We start from the raw sequence: 23723 nt of genomic DNA, 5'->3' as shown, positions 1-23723 counted from the left end.
TTAGACCTAAAACCATAAAAACCCTAGAAGAAAACCTAGGCAATAGTTTCATGACTGAAACACCAAAAGCAATGGCAACAAAAGCCAAAATTGACAAATGGGATCTAGTTAAACTAAAAAGCTTCTGCAGAGCAAAAGAAACTACCATCAGAGTGAATAGGCAACCTACAGAATGGGAGAAAATTTTAGCAAGTTACCCATCTGACAAAGGGCTAATATCCAGAATCTACAAAGAAGTTAAACAAATTTACAAGAAAAAAATCAAACAACCCCATCAAAAAGTGGGCAAAGGATATGAACAGACACTTTTCAAAAGAAGACATTTATGCAGCCAACAGACACATGAAAGAATGCTCATCATCGCCAGTCATTAGAGAAATGCAAATCAAAACCACAATGAGATACTATCTCACACCAGTTAGAATGGCAATCATTAAAAAGTCAGGAAACAAGAGGTGCTGGAGAGGATATGGAGAAACAGGGACACTTTTACACTGTTCGTGGGACTGTAAACTAGTTCAACCATTGTGGAAAACAGTGTGGCGATTCCTCAAGGATCTAGAACTAGAAATACCATTTGACCCAGCCATACCATTACTGGGTATATACCCTAAGGATTATAAATCATGCTGCTATAAAGACACTTGCACACATATGTTTTTTGCAGCACTGTTCATAATAGCAAAGATAGACTGGATTAAGAAAATGTGGCACATACACACCCTGGAATACTATGCAGCCATAGAAAAGGATGAGTTCCTGTCCTTTGTAGGGACATGGATGAAACTGGAAACCATCATTCTGAGCAAACTATCACAAGGACAGAAAACCAGCCACCACATGTTCCCTCTCATATGTGGGAGTTGAACAATGAGAACACTTGTACACAGGATGGGGAACATCACACACCAGGGCCTGTCATTGGATGAGGGGAGTGGGGAGGGATAGCATTAGGAGATATACCTAATGTAAATGACGAGTAAATGAGTGCAGCACACCAACATGTCACATGTATACATATGTAACCTGCACATTATGCACATGTACCCTAGAACTTAAAGTATAATAATAAAAATTTTTTTTAAAAATAGAAAATAAAAGTCACTGGACTAAAATGAGTAAGTATTTTACAGGTTCTAAGATTGTTTTTCAGAGAGAAAAACAATACGAGTGTGGAAGCAATTCAGTAAAGTAAGGAGTCTTTTTAACAAATGTTGCTGTAACAGTCAAATGTCTATATGCAAAAAAAAAATGGACCTCCACAGTCACCTCACACCTTATACAAAACTTTGTTCAAAATTGGTCAGTATTGCGCATGTAGCATCTGTTGCCTGTTATCAGGATAGAAGTCCAAGCACTTCTGCCCACTGCATCTTAGTATGAGAGTCACCAAGAAAACAATGCAGTCAAGCACTGGATGGAACAAACCTTACTTATGTAGAGAAAAGACAAGAGTGAGATCAGAGTCACTAGTAGGTGTCAGTCCCCCATGACCAGCAACTCCTTCCCAGAAGCTAATGCAGGAGCAGTTGACCAGGATGCACATCTCTTGTGCTGCAACAGAAGGACTCAGTCCCCTTCCTAAAGGGTACAGATACAGTAGTGTGAGGTTGGCCAGGTGTCATACAACATACAACCTTTAAAAAGTAGAACAAAAAAGTACATATTGAGTCTGAAATGGGGAAGATATTCCCATACCAGGAAACAAGCCCAGCACAAGCTCTGAAAGATACTTTATCTCTTAGTAACCAAGTGTTCCAGGGCCACGGTCCATTCCTGGGCAGTTGAGTGTAGATCAAAAGACTATAGCATGAGATTGCCTTTCCCAACAGTAAAACACAAAATTTCTAGAAAAAAGAAAAGGAGAAAATCTATGTGACCTTGGGATTGAAGATGAGTTTTTAGATACGGAGGTTGAGTATCCCTTATCTGAAATGTTGGGACCAGAAATGTTTCAGATTTCAGATTTTTATTTTGGAATATTTGCATTATATACTTAATGGCTGAATATCCCAAATCCAAAAATCTAAAATTCGAAATGCTCCAAGGAGCATTTTCTTTGAGCATCATGTTGGTGCTAAGAAAAAGTTTTGAATTTTGGAGATTTTTGAATTTTGGATTTTCACATTTAGGATGCTCATCCTGTATTACCAAAAAGCACAGTCCATGAATCAAAGAAAAAAGATAAATTGTATTTTATCACAATTAAAAACTCACTTTGTGAAAAACATTGTTAAGAAAATGAAAAGTCAGTCTACAGACTGGGAGAAAATATTTGTAAATTACATAGCTGATAAAGGACTTGTATCTGTTAAGAAAATGAAAAATCAGTCTATAGACTGGGAGAAGACATTTGTAAATTACATAGCTGATAAAAGACTTCTATCAAGAACATATGTACAACTCAATTCAGCAGTAACAAACAGCTCAATAAAAATGCACAAAAGATCTTAACAGACACTTCACCAAGGAACTTATGCAGATGGCAAGTAGCCACATGAAAAGATACTCAACATTACTTGTCATTAGGGAAATGGAAAATAAACCACAATGAAATACTACTGTGTACCTATTAGAATGGTAACACTGATGCCAAATGCTGGGAAGGATGCAGAGCAACAGGAATTCTCATTCATTGCTGGTGAGATTGCAAAATTATATGGCCACTTTGGAAGGTAGTCTTACAGTTTCTTATAAAGTTAAATTAGACTTACCATAGAAGTCAGCATTCTAGGATAATTTGCCAAAGTGAATTGAAAACTTAAGTACATAGAAGAATCTGTACACAAATGTTTATGGCAGCTTTATTCATAACTTCTAAAACTGGAAGCAGCCAAGATGTCTTTCAGCAGTGGAATGGATTTTAAAAACTCTGGTACATCCAAGCAAAAGAATATTATTCAGCAATAAAAAGGAATGAGAATTGATTCACAAAACCATGTGAGTGAATCTTAGCTGCATGTTAGTCAGTGAAAGAAGCCAGATCCAAAAGCTTTGAATTTTATGATTCTATTCACATGATCTCCTGGAGAAGAGCAATACTATGGGGACCGAAAACAGATTCGTGGTTAACAATCTGTTGGAGGGCGAAGTGGTTGACTAAAAGAGATGCGCGGAGAAATTTTTAAGGCGAAAGAACTATTCTTCATGGTACTGGAGTGGTACATACATGACTTTATGCATTTGTCAAACCTCACAGAGCTGTAAATCACAAATAGTGAAGCTTGATGTATGTAAACTGGGGGAAAAAGGCATCAAAGAGCCTATCACAGGATCAATCCCACGATAAAATGTATTCTCTTGACAAATGAACCCAGTTCTTAACAAATGAGTGACATAACTGCTTAAGGTGATGGGGGCAGGGAGTGTCCTAAATTACTGGAAAATGGTGTTTTGACTGGAAATTATAAGGATGAAGAATAAAGATACAAAAACTGTATGTTCTAGTTGGTAAATATGTTTTCCAAAGGAGTATTTGTTAACATGTCTGAAACTGCTTTACATGTGTACTGAGATTAAACAAATAAGTAGATAGCGGATGGTGGGAGCCAGGTTTCTCACTCTAAGAGAGGGAAGTTACAGATAAAAATGGAAGGTTAAAATGAATTCTGTGATTCAGGATTAGAATTGAAAACATCAGTGTGAACGCATGTTTAGCTTTGTATAGTGTACAGATGGAAAAACAAACTTTTATGTGTGTGCATATATATATATATGTATGTATGTGTGTGTGTCTATGTGTGTATATATATACCCTAGCTCTGTCCACTGAGATAGCCTGGAAGGAATGACACCCCAATAGCAGTGAGCAGTCTCAGCATTCAGATCTTGGTTCTACATACAAATCTCAAAGAAAAGGTACTATGCTTCTTGGAGAAATGGCTTATTCTAGGACTGGGACAGGGAAACTACATAAGCCTGTAATATATTGTAACAGAAAGTAAGAAAGTGCTCAACAAGTAAAGGAAAGGGGTATTTCAAACAGATAAAGGAGCCAAGCTGAAAGAAATGCCAATGGCCAAAGCTAGAACAATTGAACAACAAAATAAACAAAGTGTATTTATTGAGTGAGTGTCGGCTACACTTAGTGACATGCTTCCAATTAATAAAGTATGGAAAGGGGAAAATAGTAACTTTACAGTGGAAGAAACTGGCAAACACTACTTTACCCAAGTGACCTGTATTGGTATCTTGAGTAGTGTCATGTGGATACCATGTACTGCCTCATGTGTTGTGATTAAAAAGGCATTTCACCTCTACAGTATTCTTTCCTAAAATTTATAATGCTAGTCTAATCATGAGAAAACATCAAAATGAGGGACATTCTGCAAAATACATGACAAAAACTTTCAAAGTCATGAAAAGCAAGGGAAGACTGAGAAGCTGTCAAGAGACCAGAGGCGACTAAGGAGACTTGATGAGTTAATGCAATACAGTATCATGGATTCGATCCTGTAGTAGTAAAAAGCACATTTAATAGAAAAACTGGTGAAATCCAAATAAAGTTTGGAGTTTAGTTAATGGTAATCTGCTAATGTTGGCTTTTAGTTTAGACAGATATACTATAGTATTAACATCAGAGAAGTCTGAAACTGAGGTAAATGGGAACTCTGTACTATCTTGGTAACTTCTCCATAAATTTTAAATTATTCCAAAATTTAAAGTTTATTTTAAAAAGTTCAGGCCAAGTGTGGTGGCTCATGCCTGTAATCACGGCACTTTGAGAGGCTAAGGTGGGAGGATCATTTGAGGCCAGGAATTTGAGACCACCCTATCAACATAGCAAGATCCTAGCTCTACAAAAAAATTTTTAGAAAATTCGGGCGTCCTCCTAGCTACTCAGGAGGCTGAGGCAGGAAGATCACTTGAGCTCAGGGATTCAAGATTACAGTGAGGCATGCTTGTACCACTACTCTGCAGCCTGGGCAGCAAAGCAAGACCCTGTCAATCAATAGTTAAAAACAAAATGTACAATATAATTTTATTTATGAAAAAGTCTGTATATAGATCTAGATACATTTATATGCATTGATGGTTTATTAAAATGTTTACTAAAATATTAACAGTAATGGGATTTGAGAATGCTACTACTTTTTGGTTATTTTCGCTAGTATTAGATTTTCTTTGATTAGCATGTATTTTTATTTAAAAAACACTATTAAAAACAAAGATAGCAATAAAAGATACTTTGCTTTCCGGTTACCTTTCATAAAATTATTTCTCATAATTTTTCAATCAGAAGTTCATCAAGTGAAGTTGCAGAAAAGTGAAAAATGAGACACGTTTTATGACGTATGTTTACATGTCATAAAATATTAAATGACAAAAAGTTTCATGTTAATCAAGTGAAAAAATGATTACAAGCAATATGTATAGTACAGACCCCTAATTCTTGCAGTCAGTCTTGGTCCGAAAATATTAAATGTAAAATTCCAGAAATAATCCGTAAGTTTAAAACTGTACACCATTCTGAGTAGAGTGATGAAATCTCTGTGTCCTGCTGTGTCCCACCTGGGGATGTGAATCATACCTTGTTCAGTGTATCCATGCTGTATATGCTACCTACCCATTAGTCACTTGTAGCTGTCTAGGTTATCAGAGCAGAAAAAAAATATTATACATAAGGTTGGATACTATCTGTGGTTTCAGGTATCTGCTGGATTTTTAAGGTGAAAGAACTATTCTTTATGGTACTGGAGTGGTACATACATGACTTTATGCATTTGTCAAACCTCACAGAGCTGTAAATCACAAATAGTGAAGCTTGATGTATGTAAACTGGGGGAAAAAGTCATCAAAGAACCTATCACAGGATCAATCCCAGGATAAAATGTATTCTCTTGACAAATGAACCCAGTTCTTACAAATGAGTGACATAACTGCTTAAGATGATGGGGGCAGAGAGTGTCCTAAATTACTGGAAAATGGTATCAAGTTCCAGGTATCTCTTGGAAGTTATCCCCTGTAGACAAGGGAGAACTACTGTACTGTTTTGTACTTAACCTGTATTCTAAATTTTCCACAATGAGTAGGTATTACTTTCATGATAAAAATGTTGCACTAATATTTTCATGGGACTGACCAACATCAGAGTGATATTTGGAACTTGAGTCAAAAGCTTTTAACTTAGGTTAAAACTTTTAAGAATTTTTCTGGATAACATAAACTGCTTGTAAATAGTTTATATCTTAAAATTTAGATGCAACCATGTCTTCTTCAAATAACATAATTAAATTGCTTGGCATAATCATATATTGATTTAACATATATTTTGAAAGGTACAAAAAAATTACATAAAATACAAGTTTTGCTTGTCCCCAAAGAATGATAGTAGTTGAAGATTTTAGTCACTGAATTTAAAAACCCTTTTGGAAAGCAAATAAGAAATTCAACTTTTTTGTCAGAATTATATGCCTTGTATTTACCCTGAGAATATGTAAGTATTAATACTACTTTTTTAAAACCAGACTGGCTCAGGTTAGATGTTTCAATAAATATTTATATCATAGTGGTATAGTCTCAACTTTTGGTGAGTGCTTTCTCTATGCCAACTACTTGATATATAACTTCTCATTAAGTCTGCAAAACGATGCTATGTGATGTACATGGTATTAACCTGATTTTATAAATGTGGAAACTAAGGCTCAAAAAATTGAATATTGAGTAACTTGCCCAGAGTTGCACATGATACATATTTGGTAATTTTGTATTAAAATATTTGTAAATTAAATATTTTTTAAAATGCTGACACTCAACATTAAGTATGCTTTATGTGCAAACAATTGCTCATGTATATATCACCCTAACTTCATACTTTCATTACAAGCTAATATAAATTATAAAAGGAGTGACATGAAATTTTAAGCAAACATTTATAGATTTCTGAATTCATTTTATGTCACTTTTAGGAAAGTTTTAAAACATCAGGCAGAGTTCTTTTTGCATACTTTATGTTTTTCTGATTTTAATTAGTGTAGGTTTCTAATTTATGTTTTAGTGTAATTGCGTCAAATGTTTAGTAATCATACTCTTGGACTTTTTCTGTTTCAGGCAGAAAATACCACTGTGACAAAGGATTTTAGGAGAGTGGAAAATGCTTATCACATGGAAGCAGAGGTATGTACTTATCTTAACAAAATAATTGGAAGCAGCATGATTTTGTGGAGACATTTATTTTTATTCTTGAACTGGAATGGTGAAAAATGCTTCTCATGATATTAATAGAAGATTATTTTTCTCAAAATCATGTTGGTGTTATGTATCTATTTCAGCTTTTAAATAAATTTAGTGAGATTTAAGAGAAATAGTTTAAAATGGAATAAAAACAGCAAGTGGGAAATAGTAGTTAATTGCCACTAAATAAAATTTTAGTGCTATCATCTAATGTGCAGGTAACACTACAGAAATCTCTTTTTAGATAAAAAGCAAATAAACAAAGTGATAACCTAAAGGATTTGAAATACTTTTCAGCAGTCTTTTGTTTTGCAGTGCAATTTTACTGTATTGTGATAAATACTGTTTAAAAATGAAAACCCTTTAACCTTTATACAAATTAAAAAGAATAAAACTATTTTCAGTATACTCAATTAATGACAACATTTAGTTCCTACAGCTGCCTATACTTTTTACTTATATTTAAAGATCTGATGGCCAGGATTTTGTGAAATCAGAGTGTGTTCTAGTGGTGGTTAGGTTACAGGACTGCTGTTTCTGATTCCAAACATTTTGGAGTATGTGCCTAGTCCATGTCACTTCCTTGTAACAGGAAACAAAGGGTGGGGTTATATTGAAATCTTGTATATCAAATGAGAGAATCTTTGTCTTTTGAAATAGAAAATATCCCCATCACCTGTTTCTGTCTTCAGGCAGACAATACATTGGTTTTCTGACTTTAAGGAGGTGACCTTAGGTTCAAATCACTTAGGCCCAGATTTCTCAAAGGTCATATAACAAGAATTAGATTAGAAATTAGAACCCTGGGTTCTTATCTCTTGAGAAGCAACTTCCGCAGTATTCTGTTTGTTGCCCCAATGCTTCCTGTAATGATTTTGTGATTTCTGCACTTAAAATTTTACTGTGTCAAGGAATTTTTAAATGACTCGTTATGATTTTAGGGATCCACTTGGCAAAACTTATTTTGTAGTAGTAGGAACTGAAAAATGCCTTTCAAAACAGTATGAAGAGCAGTCTGATCCAAATTACAGAGGTTAAAAGCTGGTAGTATGTTATAGTACTCCTCCAGTAATTATCACGTGTTAGCACTTCAGATTGTAATGAATATAAATAGGAGCAAGTTATCTTAGTTAAGTAGGTTTATTAAGAAGGAACCAAGGGAATAATGGGAAAAAGGAAACAGTCCCAGAAACTACACAGCCAGGCTTCATGGAAAACTGGAACGTGTTTGAAACCACTGAGTTGTTCTAGGAACTGACCTTTCAGATGCAGAAAGAGAGCATTAGAGCTGCTTGTTTTAAAACATGACTAAATGGGAGTTTGGCTAAACTCTGCTCCTCTTCCTTCTACTTTACTTACCTTTTTAATGTTTTATATTCAGATTTCTTAAGAGATAATCTGATTATATTTTGTATAGGGATTCCAGGTAGCCAGAATTTATATCATATCACACAGTCCAATACATGATTGCCCTTAGGTCAGCACCAGCAGTCAGTGGAAACCAGAGTACTGGGATCACAAAATACAAAATGTACTAACCTAAGCATTAATAACAATGTGTGGCTTTATGGCTATGGATTTAGCAAACACTAAAACCTAATGTATAACACATACCAGTATTCTTAAGTACTGTTAGATATATGAAAGATTAGATGGTTGGTAGACTCCTACAACTCAAGTGAAGAAAAGCAAATAACTTGATTTTAAAAATGAACCAAGGACTTGAATAGACATTTATCAAAAGAAGACATACAGATGGACAAAAGGTATAAAAAAAGGTGTTCAGCATCACTAATTACTTGAGACATACAAATCAAAACTATATTGAGCTATAACCTCACACCTATTAGAATGGCTATTATCAAAAAAGCAGAAGATTGGCTGGTCACGGTGGTTCATGCCTATAATCTCAGCACTTTGGGAGATCGAGGTGGGCAGATCACGAGGTCAGGAAACCCCATCTCTACTAAAAATACAAAAAAATTAGCCGGGTGTGGTGGTGGGCACCTGTAATCCCAGCTACTCGGGAGGCTGAGGCAGAAAAATCACTAGAACCCGGGAGGTGGAGGTTGCAGTGAGCCAAGATAGCACCACTGCACTCCAGCCTGGGCGACAGAGCAAGACTCCGTCTCAAAAAAAAAACAAAAAAAAAAACAGAAGACAGTGTTGATGAGAAAGTGGAAAAATTAGAACGCTTGTGCACTGCAGGTGGGAATGTATGATGGTGTAACCATTATGGAAAACAGTATACAGGTTCCTCAAAAAATTAAAAATAGAACTACCATATGATTCAGCAATCCCACTCCTGGATGGCTATCCAAAAGAAGTGACATCAGGATCTGGAAGAAATAACTGTACTTGCATGTTCATTGTAGCATTATTCACAACAGCCAAGATATGGAAGCAACCCAAATGTCCATAGACAGATAAATGGATAAAGAAAATGTGTTATATACATACAATGAAATATTATTTGGCCTCAAAAAAAAAAAAAGGGAGCTCCTACCATTTGCAACATTGCTGTGCCTGCAAGACAGTATGTTAAGAGAAACGTCAGTAACAGAATGATAAATACTGGATTATTCCACTTACATGAGGAGTCTAAAATAATCAAATCATAGAAGCAAAAAATAGAAGCTGGTTGCCAAAGAATGGAGGGAAGGGGAAATGGGATTTCTTACTCAATGGGTATAAAGTTAGTTATGCAGGTGAATAAATTCTAGATATGGGCTATACAGCATAGTGCCTACAGTTAACACAGTGTTGTGCACTTATAAATTTGTTAAGAGGGTAGATCTCATGTTATGCTTTTATCATACACATGCACAAAGCAAAGAACACAAGGAAAATTTTAGAGGTGATAGATACGTTTATTGTCTTGATTATAGTGATATCACAGGTATATGTGTATGTCCAAACTCATCAAATTGTATATTCTAAATATGTGCAGTTTTTATGTATAAATTACACCTCAGTACAGCTCCAATTTTTTTTTTTTTTTTTTTTTTTTGAGACTGAGTCTCACTCTGTCGCCCAGGCTGGAGTGCTGTGGCATGATCTCAGCTCACTGCAACCTCTGCCTCCCAGGTTCAAGTGATTCTCCTGCCTCAGCCTCTGGAGTTGCTGGGATTACAGGTACCTGGCTAATTTTTGTATTTATCTTAGAGACGGGGTTTCATCATGTTGGCCAGGCTGGTCTCAAATTCCTGACTTCAAGTGACCTACCTGCCTCGACCTCCCAAAGTGCTGGGACTACAGACGTGAGCCACCCAGCCTGCCCTAAATAATTTTTTTTTAAAGAATAGATGAGGCCAGACACAGTGGCTCAAGGCTGTAATCCCAGCACTTTGAGAGGCTGAGGTGGGCGGATTGCTTGAGCCCAGGAGCTCCAGACCAACCTGGGCGACATGGTAAAACCCTGTCTCTACAAAAAAATACAATAATTAGATAGATGTGACGGTAGGCACCTATAGACCTATCTACTCTGGAAGCTGGGGTGGGAGGATAGCTTGAGCCCAGGAGGCAGAGGTTCCAATGAGTCAAGATCATGCCACTGCACTGCAGCCTGGGCAACAGAGTGAGACTCTGTCTCAAAAAAATAAAAATAAAAAATAAAAAAACAAAGAAATATTAGACAGTAGAACATTACTTTTGACATAATATCTGAAAATTTCATTCCAAAAGGCATGAAATTCTTTATCTACCTTCCACCTACCATGCCGCTTATCTTTGTTTCAAAGATAAAAATGTTAAACTCAAGATGGATTAAACACTTAAGTGTAAAACCTAAAACTATATAAACCCTAGAAGAAAACCTAGGCAATACCATTCAGGACATAGGCAGGGGCAGACTTCATGACTCAAACAACAAAAGCAATTGCAACAAAAGCCACAGTTGACATATGGGATCTAATTAAACTGAAAAGCTTCTGCACAGCAAAAGAAACCATCATCAGAGTGAACAGGCAACCTACAGAATGGAAGAAAAATTTTGCATTCTATCCATCTGACAAAGGGATAATATACAGAATCTATAAGGAACTTAAACAAATTTACAAAAAAAAAAAATCAAAAAGTGGGTGGAGGATATGAACAGATACTTCTCAAAAGAAGACATTTATGTGGCCAGCAAACATTAAAAAAGGCTCATCATCACTGGTCATTAGAGAAATGCAAATCAAAACCACAGTGAGATGCCATCTCATGCCAGTTAGAATGGCGATTATGGAGAAATAGGAACGCTTTTACACTGTTGATAGGTGGGTAAATTAGTTCAACCATTTTGGAAGACAGTCTGGCAATTCCTCAAGGATCTAAAACCTGAAATACCATTTGACCCAGCAATCTCATTACTGGATATATACCGGAAGGATTATAAATCATTCTACTATAAAGACACATGCACATGTATGTTTGTTGTGGCACTATTTACAATAGCAAAGACTGGAAACCAACCCAAATGCCCATCAATGATAAACTGGTTAAAGAAAATGTGGCACATATACACCATGGAATACTATGCAGCCATAAAAAGGGATGCATTCACGTTCTTTGCAGGGACATGGTTGAAGCTGGAAACCATCATTCTCAGCAAACTAACACAGGAACAGGAAATCAAACACTGCATGTTCTCACTCATAAGTAGGAGTTGAACAATGAGAACACATGGACATAGGGAGGGGAACATCACACACCAGGGCCTGTCAGGGGGGTGGGGGGCTAGAGGAGGGATAGGATTAGGAGAAATACCTAATGTAGATGACAGGTTGATGGTTGCAGCAAACCACCATGGTATGTGTATGTAACAAACGTGCATGTTCTGCACATGTATCCCAGAACTTAAAGTATAATTAAAAAAAAAAAAAAGTCCAAAAAGAGAGCACAGAGTGAAAGAGAATAATCAAAAAAATTTCTCCAAAATGTACTAAAATGCAAGATTTGAATTTCCATATTCAGTGGACCCAGTGGGTGCCCAACACAATGAACAACAACAACAACAAACTCATCAAAGCGTACTGGAAATGTTAGAACCCCAGGAATAAAAGGACCCCAAAAGTTCTAGAGAAAGAAAAATAGTTCCAAACCAAGGGTCAGAAATCTGAACAGCAGTTGGACCTCTCAGTGTCAACACTGGAAGCTAGTAACTAAAAGGCAAGACAGCAACATCTTCCAATTCTGAGAGAAAACAATGTCTAATCTAGAAATCCTTACCCATCCAAAAAACAGTAAAGGAGAAGGTAATACAAGGACAAGCAGACAGGGCTGACCAGAACTGTCACACTGTTCTTTATTTGGCCAGGATCTGATGGATTAATGCCCTCTTAAAGATGTTAAAAATGTGAAACATCACTCCTGCATACAAGGTCTCAAAACATTTCCCTACCATACATGAGGAAGTAAACCAAGAAATAGAAAAACAGGAGTTCCCAGGTAATGGCAAAGGAATATCCCCAGATTCAGGGGACAGGAGGACTAAGGCTTCAGTAAAATGCCTCCAAGAAAAAAATAAAGGAACTCATAGATTACCCAATTAATTTGACCTATTTATTTGAATTTTATAGCTCTTGTCAGAGGGTTTGAAGGACATGTACAGCTAAGAAAGCAAACAAATAAAAATGAAGTGATTATTAACTCCCAGGAGTTCAATGAAGACTAGAAGAAAAGAAATGCGATCATAGTACACTATATTGTTCAGCTGTAAACAATTATAATAATACAAACACTGACTGTTGATTTAATTTTAAAAGAAAGTTTCTAAGTGATGACTTTAATGGTAGGTAAATGACTGGAGGTGGGAAGGAGGGTTGGATTAAAATCCTAACTCTGTGATTCCTATACCAGTACTGTTTCCAGTTTTTACATTGTTTTCATGTTATAACCTTAGTGTTTAGAGGATTTTTTTTTTTTTTTTTTTTTTTTTTTTTTTTTTTGAGATGAAGTCTCGCTCTTGTCACCCAGGCTGGAGTGCAATGGTGTGATCTTGTCTCACTGCAGCCTCCGTGTCCCAGGTTCAAGTGATTATCCTGCCTCAGCCTCCAGAGTAACTGGGATTACAGGCTCTGCCACCACACCTGACTAATTTTTGTATTTTTAGTAGACACAGGGTTTCACCATGTTGGCCAGGCTTGTCTCGAACTCCTGGCCTCAGGCAATCCACCTGCCTCTGCCTCCCAAAGTGTTGGGATTACAGGCGTGAGCCACCGTGCCCAGCCTAGAGGAATTTTTTAATCCTGGGAAATAATAGGTATTCAATACTGTGTATCAGGTAGAAAAAGTAGTAGTGTAACTTCTCATATAGTTTTCTCCCTCTTCTTTCCCCCTCCTTTTCCTTGCGTGCCTGCTATGTGTTAAGCATTTTCCATATATTATTCCATCCAATCTTTTTTAAATATTTATTTTTATTGTGAAATATTTTATACATATATAGGCAGGAATATATAAGACTCATTCCATTTCAGACATCTGATCAATACAGAATCTTTGAACATTAAGCCAAAATTGTCTCACTAGTAGCCATAGGTTAGTGTACTTCTGTAAGAAGAAACAAAACAAGGTAAATACTTCTTCCTTAAAATATATACTTGAAGTTCATTTTAATATTGATGCTACTTTTTTCTTTTCCAGGGTAAGAATCCTGTTTGGCCATTTCTTATGTAACAAACTCTTTCTTTAGTTAGCCAGTTTCATTCTAAACCATCTACAACTACATTGTTCTGCTTATGATTTAGCCAGTCCAAACTAGAGAAAGTTGATTATCTCCCTTATTCTAGAATATTTATTTCTAATAACACATGTAAGACTGAATTAACTTTTTGGCATTTGCTTCACATTGTTCCCTCAATTCAGCTTATAGTCATAATAATTATAACCAATAAAAGTGTCTTTATCATGTGCTACCTTTAAATCATATTTCTTTCATCTTATACTGTGTTACTGCTATTTTAGTGTGAACTACGGGATTTTACATTTATTTCTATGAAATTTTATCTTAATTTGGTTTACCTATATTTCCAGTCTGTAAAATAGCAGAGAAGTAAAGCTCATAATAAGGAGAAAAATCAGACCAACTCAGGAGTGACACAGATGTTAGAATTAAAAGACATAGTCATTAAAAGTTATTTTGACTGTAATTCACATGCTCAGAAATTAAGGAGGGATGTGCAAGATATTAAAAAAAAAAAAAACTGAATTTCCAGAGATGAAAACTACAGTGTATGAGATAATGAATACACTCAATAGGATTAACAGCAAATTAGACCTTATACAAGACATGCTTAGTGAACCTGAAAATGTAGCAATAAAAACTATCCATAATGAAACACAGAAAAGAAAGACATAAAAATGAGTTAATAAAACGTAGGACAACGTTAGATAGCCTGTTATACATATAATTGAAGTCCCAATGCAGAGGAAATTGGGGGACAAGAAAAATACTTGGAAAAATTATGACCCAAAAATCTCCAAACTTGATGAGAATTATAAACCTACAGAGTCAAAAAGTTCAACTAACTGTAAGCACAATAAATTTAAAAAAAAAAAAAAAAATGCACCAGTACACATTATAATCACATTGCTCAAAACCAGTGATAAATCTTAAAACAGCCAGAGGAGGGGAAAAAAGACATATTATCTACAAAGGAACAAAGATAAGACAACAGATTTCTTGTTGAAAACAGTGCAAGCAAGGAGACAGTTGTGCCACATCTTTAAACGACTAAAAGGTATATATATATATATATATATATATATATATATCTCAACCAAGAGTTTCTGTTAATGTATCCAGCAAAAGTAGTGCTCAAAAACAAAGACCAATCAAAGACTTTTCCAGTAAACTGAAAGAATTCATTACCTGTAGACCTACTCTTTGAGAAATTTAAATGACATCATTTAAGCAGGAAAGAATGATACCAGAAAGAAATAGGAATTTACACTATGTGGGTTTTTCTTAATATAAATCTCTTTAGAAATCTCTATATTTATATAAAAGATAACTGACTAGACTGGGTGCAGTGGCTCATGTCTGTAATCCCAGCACTTTGGGAGGCCGAGGCAGGTGGATCACCTGACGTCAGGAGTTCAAAACCAGCCTGGCCAACATGGCGTAACCCCGTCTCTACTAAAAGTGCAAAAATTAGCCAGGCATGGTGGCTCACACCTGTAGGCCCAGGTACTTGGGAGGCTGAGGAAGGAGAATTGCTCAAACCCAGGAGGCGGAGGTTGCAGTGAGCCGAGATCACATCACTGCACTCCAGCCTGGGCAACATGGCAAGACTCTGTCTCAAAAAAAAAAAAAAAAAAAAAAGACTAAATAAATGATAATGATAAACTATGGGGATTATAACATATGTAAAAATAAAATATATAACAACAATAGCACAAAGGTCAGGAAGGGAAGAATGGAAGTACAATGTTATAAAGGTGTATGTGAAATGGTATTCTAGCTCTTGACAGTAGATTGTAATAACTTAAAAATGTATTCTGTAAATCCAAAGCAAACACTAAAATAATGGAGTTACAGCTAATAAGTCAATGAAAGCTATGAAATAATATAATAAAAATATCAAAAAGAAAACAGAAAATGAGTAAAAGTGAAATAACAAGACCACAGGTTTATATTTAACCATATCAATAATCACATTAAATGTAAATGGTCCACATACCTTCATTAAAATACAGATATTTTCAGTTGTATTTAAAAAGTTAACTCCACTTACATGCTGCCTGAGAGAAGTGTACTTTAAATATGAAGACATGTATCGTTTAAAATTAATGGGATGGAGAAAGATATGTCATGCTAACATAAATGAAAGCTAGGGTGGCTATAGTAATCAAAGTAGATTTCAGAGCAAAGACTTTCAAAGATAAAGACGGTCATTTCATAACGATAAAAGTCAATCAAGAGGACATACAGCACTAAATATTTATACATATAATAAAGCTACAAAATACTTAAGGCAAAAATGATAGAACTACAAAGAAATAAGTCTACAGTTTTTGTAGATTTCAATACCCCCCCTTTTCAAGTTGATAAAACCATAGACAGAAAATCAGTAAGAATATATCAGATTTGAATCACACTGTCAACCAATTTGACCTGCTTGACATATATAGAACACTCCAAAAACAGCAGCCTACACATTCCTTTCAAGTGTACATTGAACATTTGCCGACATAGACCATATTCTGTGTCATATACAAGTATTTGGCCAGGCACAATGGCTCACACCTGTAATCCCAGCAGTTTGGGAGGCCGAGGTGGGCAGATCACCTGAGGTCAAGACCAGCCTGGCTAACATGGTGAAAACCCATCTGTACAGAAATACAAAAATTAGCTGGGCATGGTGATGCACACCTGTAATCCCAGCTACTCGGGAAGCTAAGACGGGAGAATCACTTGAACCCGGGAGGTAGAGGTTGCAGTGAGCCGAGATCATGCCATGGCATTGCACTCCAGCCTGGGGCGACTGAGCGAGACTGCATCTCAAAAAAAAAAAAAAGATTTGAATCGTACAAAGTTCACTGACCACAGTGTAATTAAATTAAAAACCACTAATAGAAGGGTCTCAGGAAAATCCCCCAAATACGCTGAATTTTAAAAACATACTTTTCAGTAACCCATGTGTCAAAAAAGAAGTTGAAAAGGAAACTAGAAAGTGTGTAAGGAAGAAATCATGCCAATTCTATACAAATTCTTCCAGAAAAACTGAAAAGGAAGAAATATTTCCTAGCTCATTCTTTGAGGTCAGAAGATAACCAGAAAAATACCACTACAAGCAAAGAAAATTACAGACCAATATCCATCATAAACATATGCAAAAATCATAAACTAAATTTTAGCCAAATTTAATGATTTATACACATACACGCATACACACTGCACACACACATGTATCCTTTACATGCAGGTATAAAGAATAATATTAATACTTAATGACCAAGTGTTGTGTATCTCAAGTTGGTTAACATTGAGAAATTGGTCAATCTAATTCACTGTATTAACAAACTGAAAAAAATCACCTGATCTTCTCAATAGATACAGAAGAAGCACTTAACAAAATCTATTATTTATTTGTTCCTAGTAAAAATTATCAGTAAAATAAGAACAGTAGAGATTTTCCTCAAACTGATAAGAGGAATCCATGAAAACCTACAGCTGTCATACTTAATGGTGAAACACTGAATGCTTTGTGCCTACAATCAGGTACAAGACAAAGATGTCTTCGTTCATGTCTTCTTTCACCATTGTGCTTGAAAAAGAATGAAAGACATCCAGAGTGGAAATGAAGAAGTAAAACTATCTTAATTCATGGACAACATGACCATTTTTGTAGAAAATCTGACAGAATCTACAAAAAAGCTATTAGAACTAGTAAGCATCAAAAAATTTAAAATACATAGGTATAAATCTGTTATAAAGATGTGAAAGACCTGTATGCTAAACACTGCAAAGCATTGCTGAGAGAAATTAAAGAGGACCTAAATTAGTGGAGAAACATTTCTTGTTCATGGTTTGGAAGATTCACTATTCCAGATATCAGTTCTCCCTAAATTAATCTATACAATCCTAATGAAAATCTCAGCCAGCTTTTCAAAAAATAGAAATTGACAAAAACTGATTACAAAATATATTTGGAAATACAAAGGATCTAGAACTACTTTGAAAAAGCAGCATCTTTATTTATAATAGCCCCAAACTGGAAGCAACCTAAATGGAAAAAAAAAAAAAAAAAACCTGTGATTAGATCATATAACGAATACTATTCAGCATAAAAGGAACAAAAACTATTATGCAACGATGTGGATGAATTGCAAATATATTATGCTAAATGAAAGTAGTAGTCTCAAAGATTACAGACTATATGCTTCCATGTATATGACATTCTAAAAAAGGCAAATCTTTAACAGTGGAGAATGTATCAGTTAGTTGCCAGGGTTTAGGAACTGGGGAAGGAACTGATAAAGGAGTTACTCGAGATAATTTTTAGGGGTGTTGGAACAGGTCTAAATTTTTGTTATGGTGGTTACAAAGTCCTATCCCTTTTTCAAAAGTAATAGAATTCACTAGGTATGGTGGCACTTTCCTGTAGTCCAGCTACTCAGGGGGCTGAGGCAGGAGGATCATCTGAACCCGAGGGTTGAGGTTGCAGTGAGCGCATGATCACACCACTGCACTCCAGCCAGGAAAACAGAAAGAGACCCTGTCTTAAAAAAAATATATATATATATATGTATATATATATGATTAAAGACAGATGTTCTGCATTGTATAAGGTGAGGTTATCTTATATCTGTCTTTGCTACTCCAGCTTATTCTCTAATATCTGTACTTTTTGTTTTGCATATTGAGATTGTGTAAGGGTTCTTTAGAACAAAAGGTTTAGGCTGGGTGTGGTGGTTTATGCCTACAACCACTGAGGTGGGAGGATTGCTTGAGGCCAGGAGTTTGAGACCAGCTTGGGGAACATAGTGAGACTCCACCTCTACAAAAAAATTGTTTTTAATTAGCTGGGCATGGTGGTGCATGCCTGTAGCCCTTCCTACTTGGAAGTCTGAGGTAGGAGGATCGCTTGAACCCAGGAGTTTGAGGCTGCAGTGAGCTATGATTGTGCCAGTGCACTCCAGCCTGGGCAACGTAGCAAGATCTTGTCTCTCTTAAAAAAAAAAAAAAAAAGACAAGGTTTAGTTCTCTTCATTGAAGAGTTTACAGACCAGTTTTAAAGTATTGCCAAATATAAGGACTGCTTCCACATATTTAAAGGCAGAAGACAGAGTGAAATACATTAGCTTCCACATATGGATCTGAACAGAACTATTGGAAGAAGAAACATTTCTCAATGACAGCAGTGACGTATGACATAATAACTACTAATCAGGAAGCTAAGGGCATTGACCAGACAAAGGAATCATGTCGAGTTATCAGGATTAAAATTTAGCCAAGTAGTAAGATTTAAGGGAAACTCCTCCAATTTCATTTAAAAATCCCCGGTTTAAAATATAAATTTTTTAATGTTCAAGACAATATTAATTAAATTTGAAAATTCAAAAGCAAAAAAAGAACAAAATAATTCAGTTACAAGTATCAAATAGACTTTTAAAAATCTGTTACATACTATATAATGACCTCATCATCTGGCTATACTTTTTTACTTAGATGCAGAGAAAATCTTGAAACAGTACATCAGACATGAAAATAATATCGTGTCATTTCATTTACAGGTCTGCATTACATTTACTGAATTTGGAAAAATGCAAAATATTTGTAACTTTCTTGTTGAAAAGCTAGATAGCTCTGTTGTCATCAGCCCACCCCAGTTCTATCATACTCCAGGTTCTGTTGAGAATCTTCGGTAAGTTTAAGCACATCTTTAACTAAGATATTCTTTAAACAAAACTATCCAGTGCTACATTTCATTGAGTGTCATATTAATAATCTCTCCATTTAATTCCTAAGACGGCAAGCCTGTCTTGTTGCTGTTGAGAATGCGTGGCGCAAAGCTCAAGAAGTCTGTAACCTTGTTGGCCAAACCTTAGGAAAACCTTTACTAATCAAAGAAGAAGAAACAAAAGAATGGGAAGGCCAAATAGATGATCACCAGTCATCCAGACTCTCAAGTTCGTTAACTGTACAACAAAAAATCAAAAGTGCAACAATACATGCTGCTTCAAAAGTATTTATAACTTTTGAGATAAAGGGGAAAGAGAAGAGAAAAAAGCACCTTTGAAATTCCAACCAAATTATTATTGTACTTGTATCTTTTTACCTATTTTTATACTTTTTATAATGTTTGCTTTTGTCCTGAATATATATATATATTGTATAGGAGATAAGCTATTTCTTTCCAAAATCTATAAATCTTTGAATATAGTCCCACAGAATACTTACATTCACTTTCTATTTTTAAAAGACTGCTCTGAAAAACACTCTTGGGAAATAAATGTTTTATGTATATACTTATATACTGACAGTTCATACAAGCACATGTGTAATATTTCTATTATAAGGACAAATATTGACCCTTGCATTTGATAATTTTTAAAGATATTTAAGCTAACATTTTCTCAGCCACATTTTTATATAAAACCAAATTTTATGTAAAAACTAGGCTTCAATAAGTTAAACTTTTTAAATTGTAAGACAAAATTTTTATGTAAAAGAATTCTTATATCCCATCAAACCTAATAATTTTCCACAACTAAAAATGAGTATAAATACATAATTTTAAGTGTATCCTGTCAGGTCTGATATTTGGTTTTACTTTACTTAGAAGCTAAGTAGTTACTCTGTTACTTTTTCATGGATGCTAACAGAAGACATGAGATTCCTGGACAGATACAAAGGACTGTTACTCATGGCACAACAAGGAGTATAAGCATCAGCACATTCTCATTGCTTCCCTTGTCCCAAGTCCCGTGGGGGCAAAATGATATGGCCATACACAATATGGCTACATATACAGTGGGCTTTAGTTGTAGGTAAAGAATACTGAGCTTGGAGGGTTCACTGCTTTTTATCCATGAACAGATGCAAACCTGCTCTTTGCCTTATCCCTTACAGATGCTCACTCAAAACTCAATACTGAGAAATGGCCCAGGTATAGTACAGTCAAGGTCTTGCATGGTAGCCACACCTAGCAATATGTGTAGGAAGGTGAAGTCTATTGAGGGCTATCTCACATCTAACAGTTTCTTTACTAGGACCAGAAACCATTTGATGCAGACAATAACCCCAACCTTAACAACTTCACAACATGAATAGAAATAGTGATAGATAATTCATAGCTTTTTACAAAAGAATAATGAGGTATAATGGGAAAATGTTTTGATGCCAAAAATAAAAGAGTTAATATTTGAATCAGACTCCAACAGGACTCCTTAAAATGATACAAATACAAAGCAAATGATACGTGTAATTTAAAATTTCCTAATACACACGTTTTTTATTTTTCTTTTTTGAGATGGAGTCTTGCTCTGTCACCCAAGCTGGAGTGCAGTGGTATGATCTCGGCTCACTGCAACCGCCACCATCCTAGTTCAAGGGATTCTCCTGCCTCAGCCTCCTGAGTAGCTGGGATTACAGGCACATGCCACCATGCCTGGCTAATTTTTGTGAGATGGGGTTTCACCATGTTGACCAGGCTGGTCTTGAACTCTTGACCTTGTGATCCACCCGCCTCAGCCTCCCAAAGTGCTGGGATTACAGGCATGAGCCACCGCACCTGGCCCTGTACACACATTTTTAAAAATAAAACTTTTTTAAAAAAGAAAGGGTTGAAACTAATTTTAATAAGATTTTATTTAACCAAATATAGCAAAAATATTATTTCAGCATGTAATCAGTATTTTTTTAATTAGTGAGATATTTATGTTTTATCTTGCCTTCAAAATGCAGTGTATTTTTTTACATTATAGCACATCTCAATTCAGATGCTAAATTTTCATCAGAAATATTTGATCCATATTTAAATTTCCTAAAATATACAATTGAGAAAAAGAGATTCACATACCCAGGTTGTTCTAGCATGCCTAAAAAATCTTGTAACTGGATCAAGTATCAGTTTTTAAATTAGTTAAAATTAAATAAAATTTAAAATTTAGTTCCTCAGTCACACTAGCCATATTTCAAGTACTTGAAAGCCGCAAATGGCTTGTGACTACCTTGCTGGACAGAGCAAGGTCCAACACTGAGATAATAATGATTCTTAAGGCCATTTGAAAGTTGACAGCAAGTATGTGTTACTGCTGTTGAATTACATATTATCTACAGGCAATCATAAGCCATATCTGTTGTGCAGCATAGGCTTTCCATTCTCTATACATCTAGGTCATAGCGTTTTTCTATTGATAAATCTGGATGTTTATATACCAACATTACTTTCTTACAACATATTCCAGTATACAGTGTCCATCTTCACCTACTTTTTAAAGTGGTCCTGAAACAATTTTATTCATCTTATTGGAGTGTTGCTGTAGGGGAAGAGTAGAAGCTAAGAAGAGTTTGAGTCCAACACCATTATATTCAAACTGGAGTTGTAAGCTCCTTAAAAATGGGGATCTTGTCTGTCTTGTTCACAGTTGTGTTCCCAGCCCCAGAGGTAGTCTCAAGGCCAATACCAAGTATGCTCTCAAATATTTGCTGGGAAAATTTACTAGCTGGATAAAAGACAAGTTACTTTAATCTCTTTAATCTTCCTTTTTCCTTACAAATGAAAGAGACTAATAGTACTTACCTTGCAGCGTCATTATAAGAATTAAAGTTGATAAATACATGATCATGAGAACAATGGCTAGCACATAGCAGTCACTCTGAAAGTAGTAGCCAAAATATATCAACCGCATTGTTTGATTATTGTCGGCTCAGTTAAAAGTTGGCTTTTCCAAATCCTCCATTTGGAAGAATTTTTAAATAGCCATATTAAAAATAAAGTTATCAGAAAACCAATGTAACATATGTTGAATTTTTATTACCAAAAGTTACTATCCAGTTGTACAGAAAAGTAGAATGAGACTATGCATCAAGAAAAAAATTGTTCATTCTCAATAAAAATTTAATCACATGGGTAGTTTTTCTTTTAGCTATGGGTTCATGCTATATTTGGTTTCATCATATTTGATAAAGAAGCTTTCAACTTAGCATGAAATACCTAAAGACAATTTTTTTTAAGTTAGCAGGCACTTTTTAGAATATCCAGGAACTTTTAAAGATGTTGCTTCTGAAAAAAAAAAAAAATCCTGTAAAGTATACAATCCTACATCTTTCCATAGAAGATCTTAGGGAAGAAATCCTTCAAAGGTTGGAAAGACTTATGTGTAGTATTCTGTATACTAAAGGGTATCAAATTTAGTTGTCAGTTGATAGCAATTTAATTTCTTGATATGTGGCATACACTGGATTCTTATGATGAATTACTTAGGGAGACCTGTGCCACAAAGCCTACTAGAATAAACCTATCCTAAACTTAATCTTGTTAGAATTTCCTTCTTTTGAACTCCCTTAAAAAAAAAAATCTTTCCAGAAAGTGGAAAGTTATAATTTCTATTTTCCAAAAGACAAAATAAAATTCTAAATAGGGTATTTGAAACAGACCCACTATATTCTAAACTCCTTTTTAAAAGGAAATGCTATTAAAATAAGATTTCATATATTACTGATAATTCATAATGAATTTTAGGATTCCATTCAGTTGCATACTAAAAATTCCTTTTTTTATAGTAACAATGTACTTTTAGCAGTATTCTTATTTGACAGTCAGTTTGAGTTCAATGTAAACAAATAGGACTTAGAAAAATAATTTGTAACTCAAGATGCTGTACCTCATATCCTATAATTATTGTTTTGTAATTTTCCTTCTCAGGAATGTGGGCTAGGGATATCTCAATTCTGTCAGATTTGTTGATAAGAATGTAATAGTGAGGAGTTCTTATAGCCTACTAAAATAAATGCATGAATTATGAGATCAAATGTGGGAGTTAATATATGATTATCTGCATTCCAAAATGAAAGCAAATTCTTTATTTATTCCAACAAAAAAAGACCTATATAAATTAGT

At 35.1% G+C, this 23723-nt stretch overlaps 1 protein-coding gene across 10 annotated transcripts in view; it reads left to right on the top strand.

Moving 5' to 3' along the window:
- Positions 1-23723, top strand: part of IRAK1BP1 (interleukin 1 receptor associated kinase 1 binding protein 1) — a 106441-nt gene that overhangs the window by 14826 nt on the left and 67892 nt on the right. For 5 of the 10 annotated variants that reach the window (XR_012433653.1, XM_074037602.1, XM_074037605.1 and 2 more), the window contains one exon: positions 7051-7116. Coding sequence is in view for 8 of the 10 variants with exons in the window: in XM_074037602.1 (XP_073893703.1) it covers positions 7051-7116 (66 nt within the window). In the remaining 2 variants the exon portion in view is untranslated. Of the gene's footprint in view, positions 1-7050; positions 7117-10186; positions 10401-19392; positions 19524-19627; positions 23636-23723 lie in introns of those variants that run through there. The other 5 variants (XR_012433652.1, XM_005552507.5, XM_074037607.1 and 2 more) reach the window with 2 other exon arrangements.

This window comes from Macaca fascicularis, chromosome 4 (assembly GCF_037993035.2).
Source record: "Macaca fascicularis isolate 582-1 chromosome 4, T2T-MFA8v1.1".
In the NCBI taxonomy this organism is placed as follows: domain Eukaryota; kingdom Metazoa; phylum Chordata; class Mammalia; order Primates; family Cercopithecidae; genus Macaca; species Macaca fascicularis.
The sequence above is the reverse complement of the archived record's forward strand: the minus strand, read 5'-3'. Positions and strand labels throughout refer to the sequence as shown.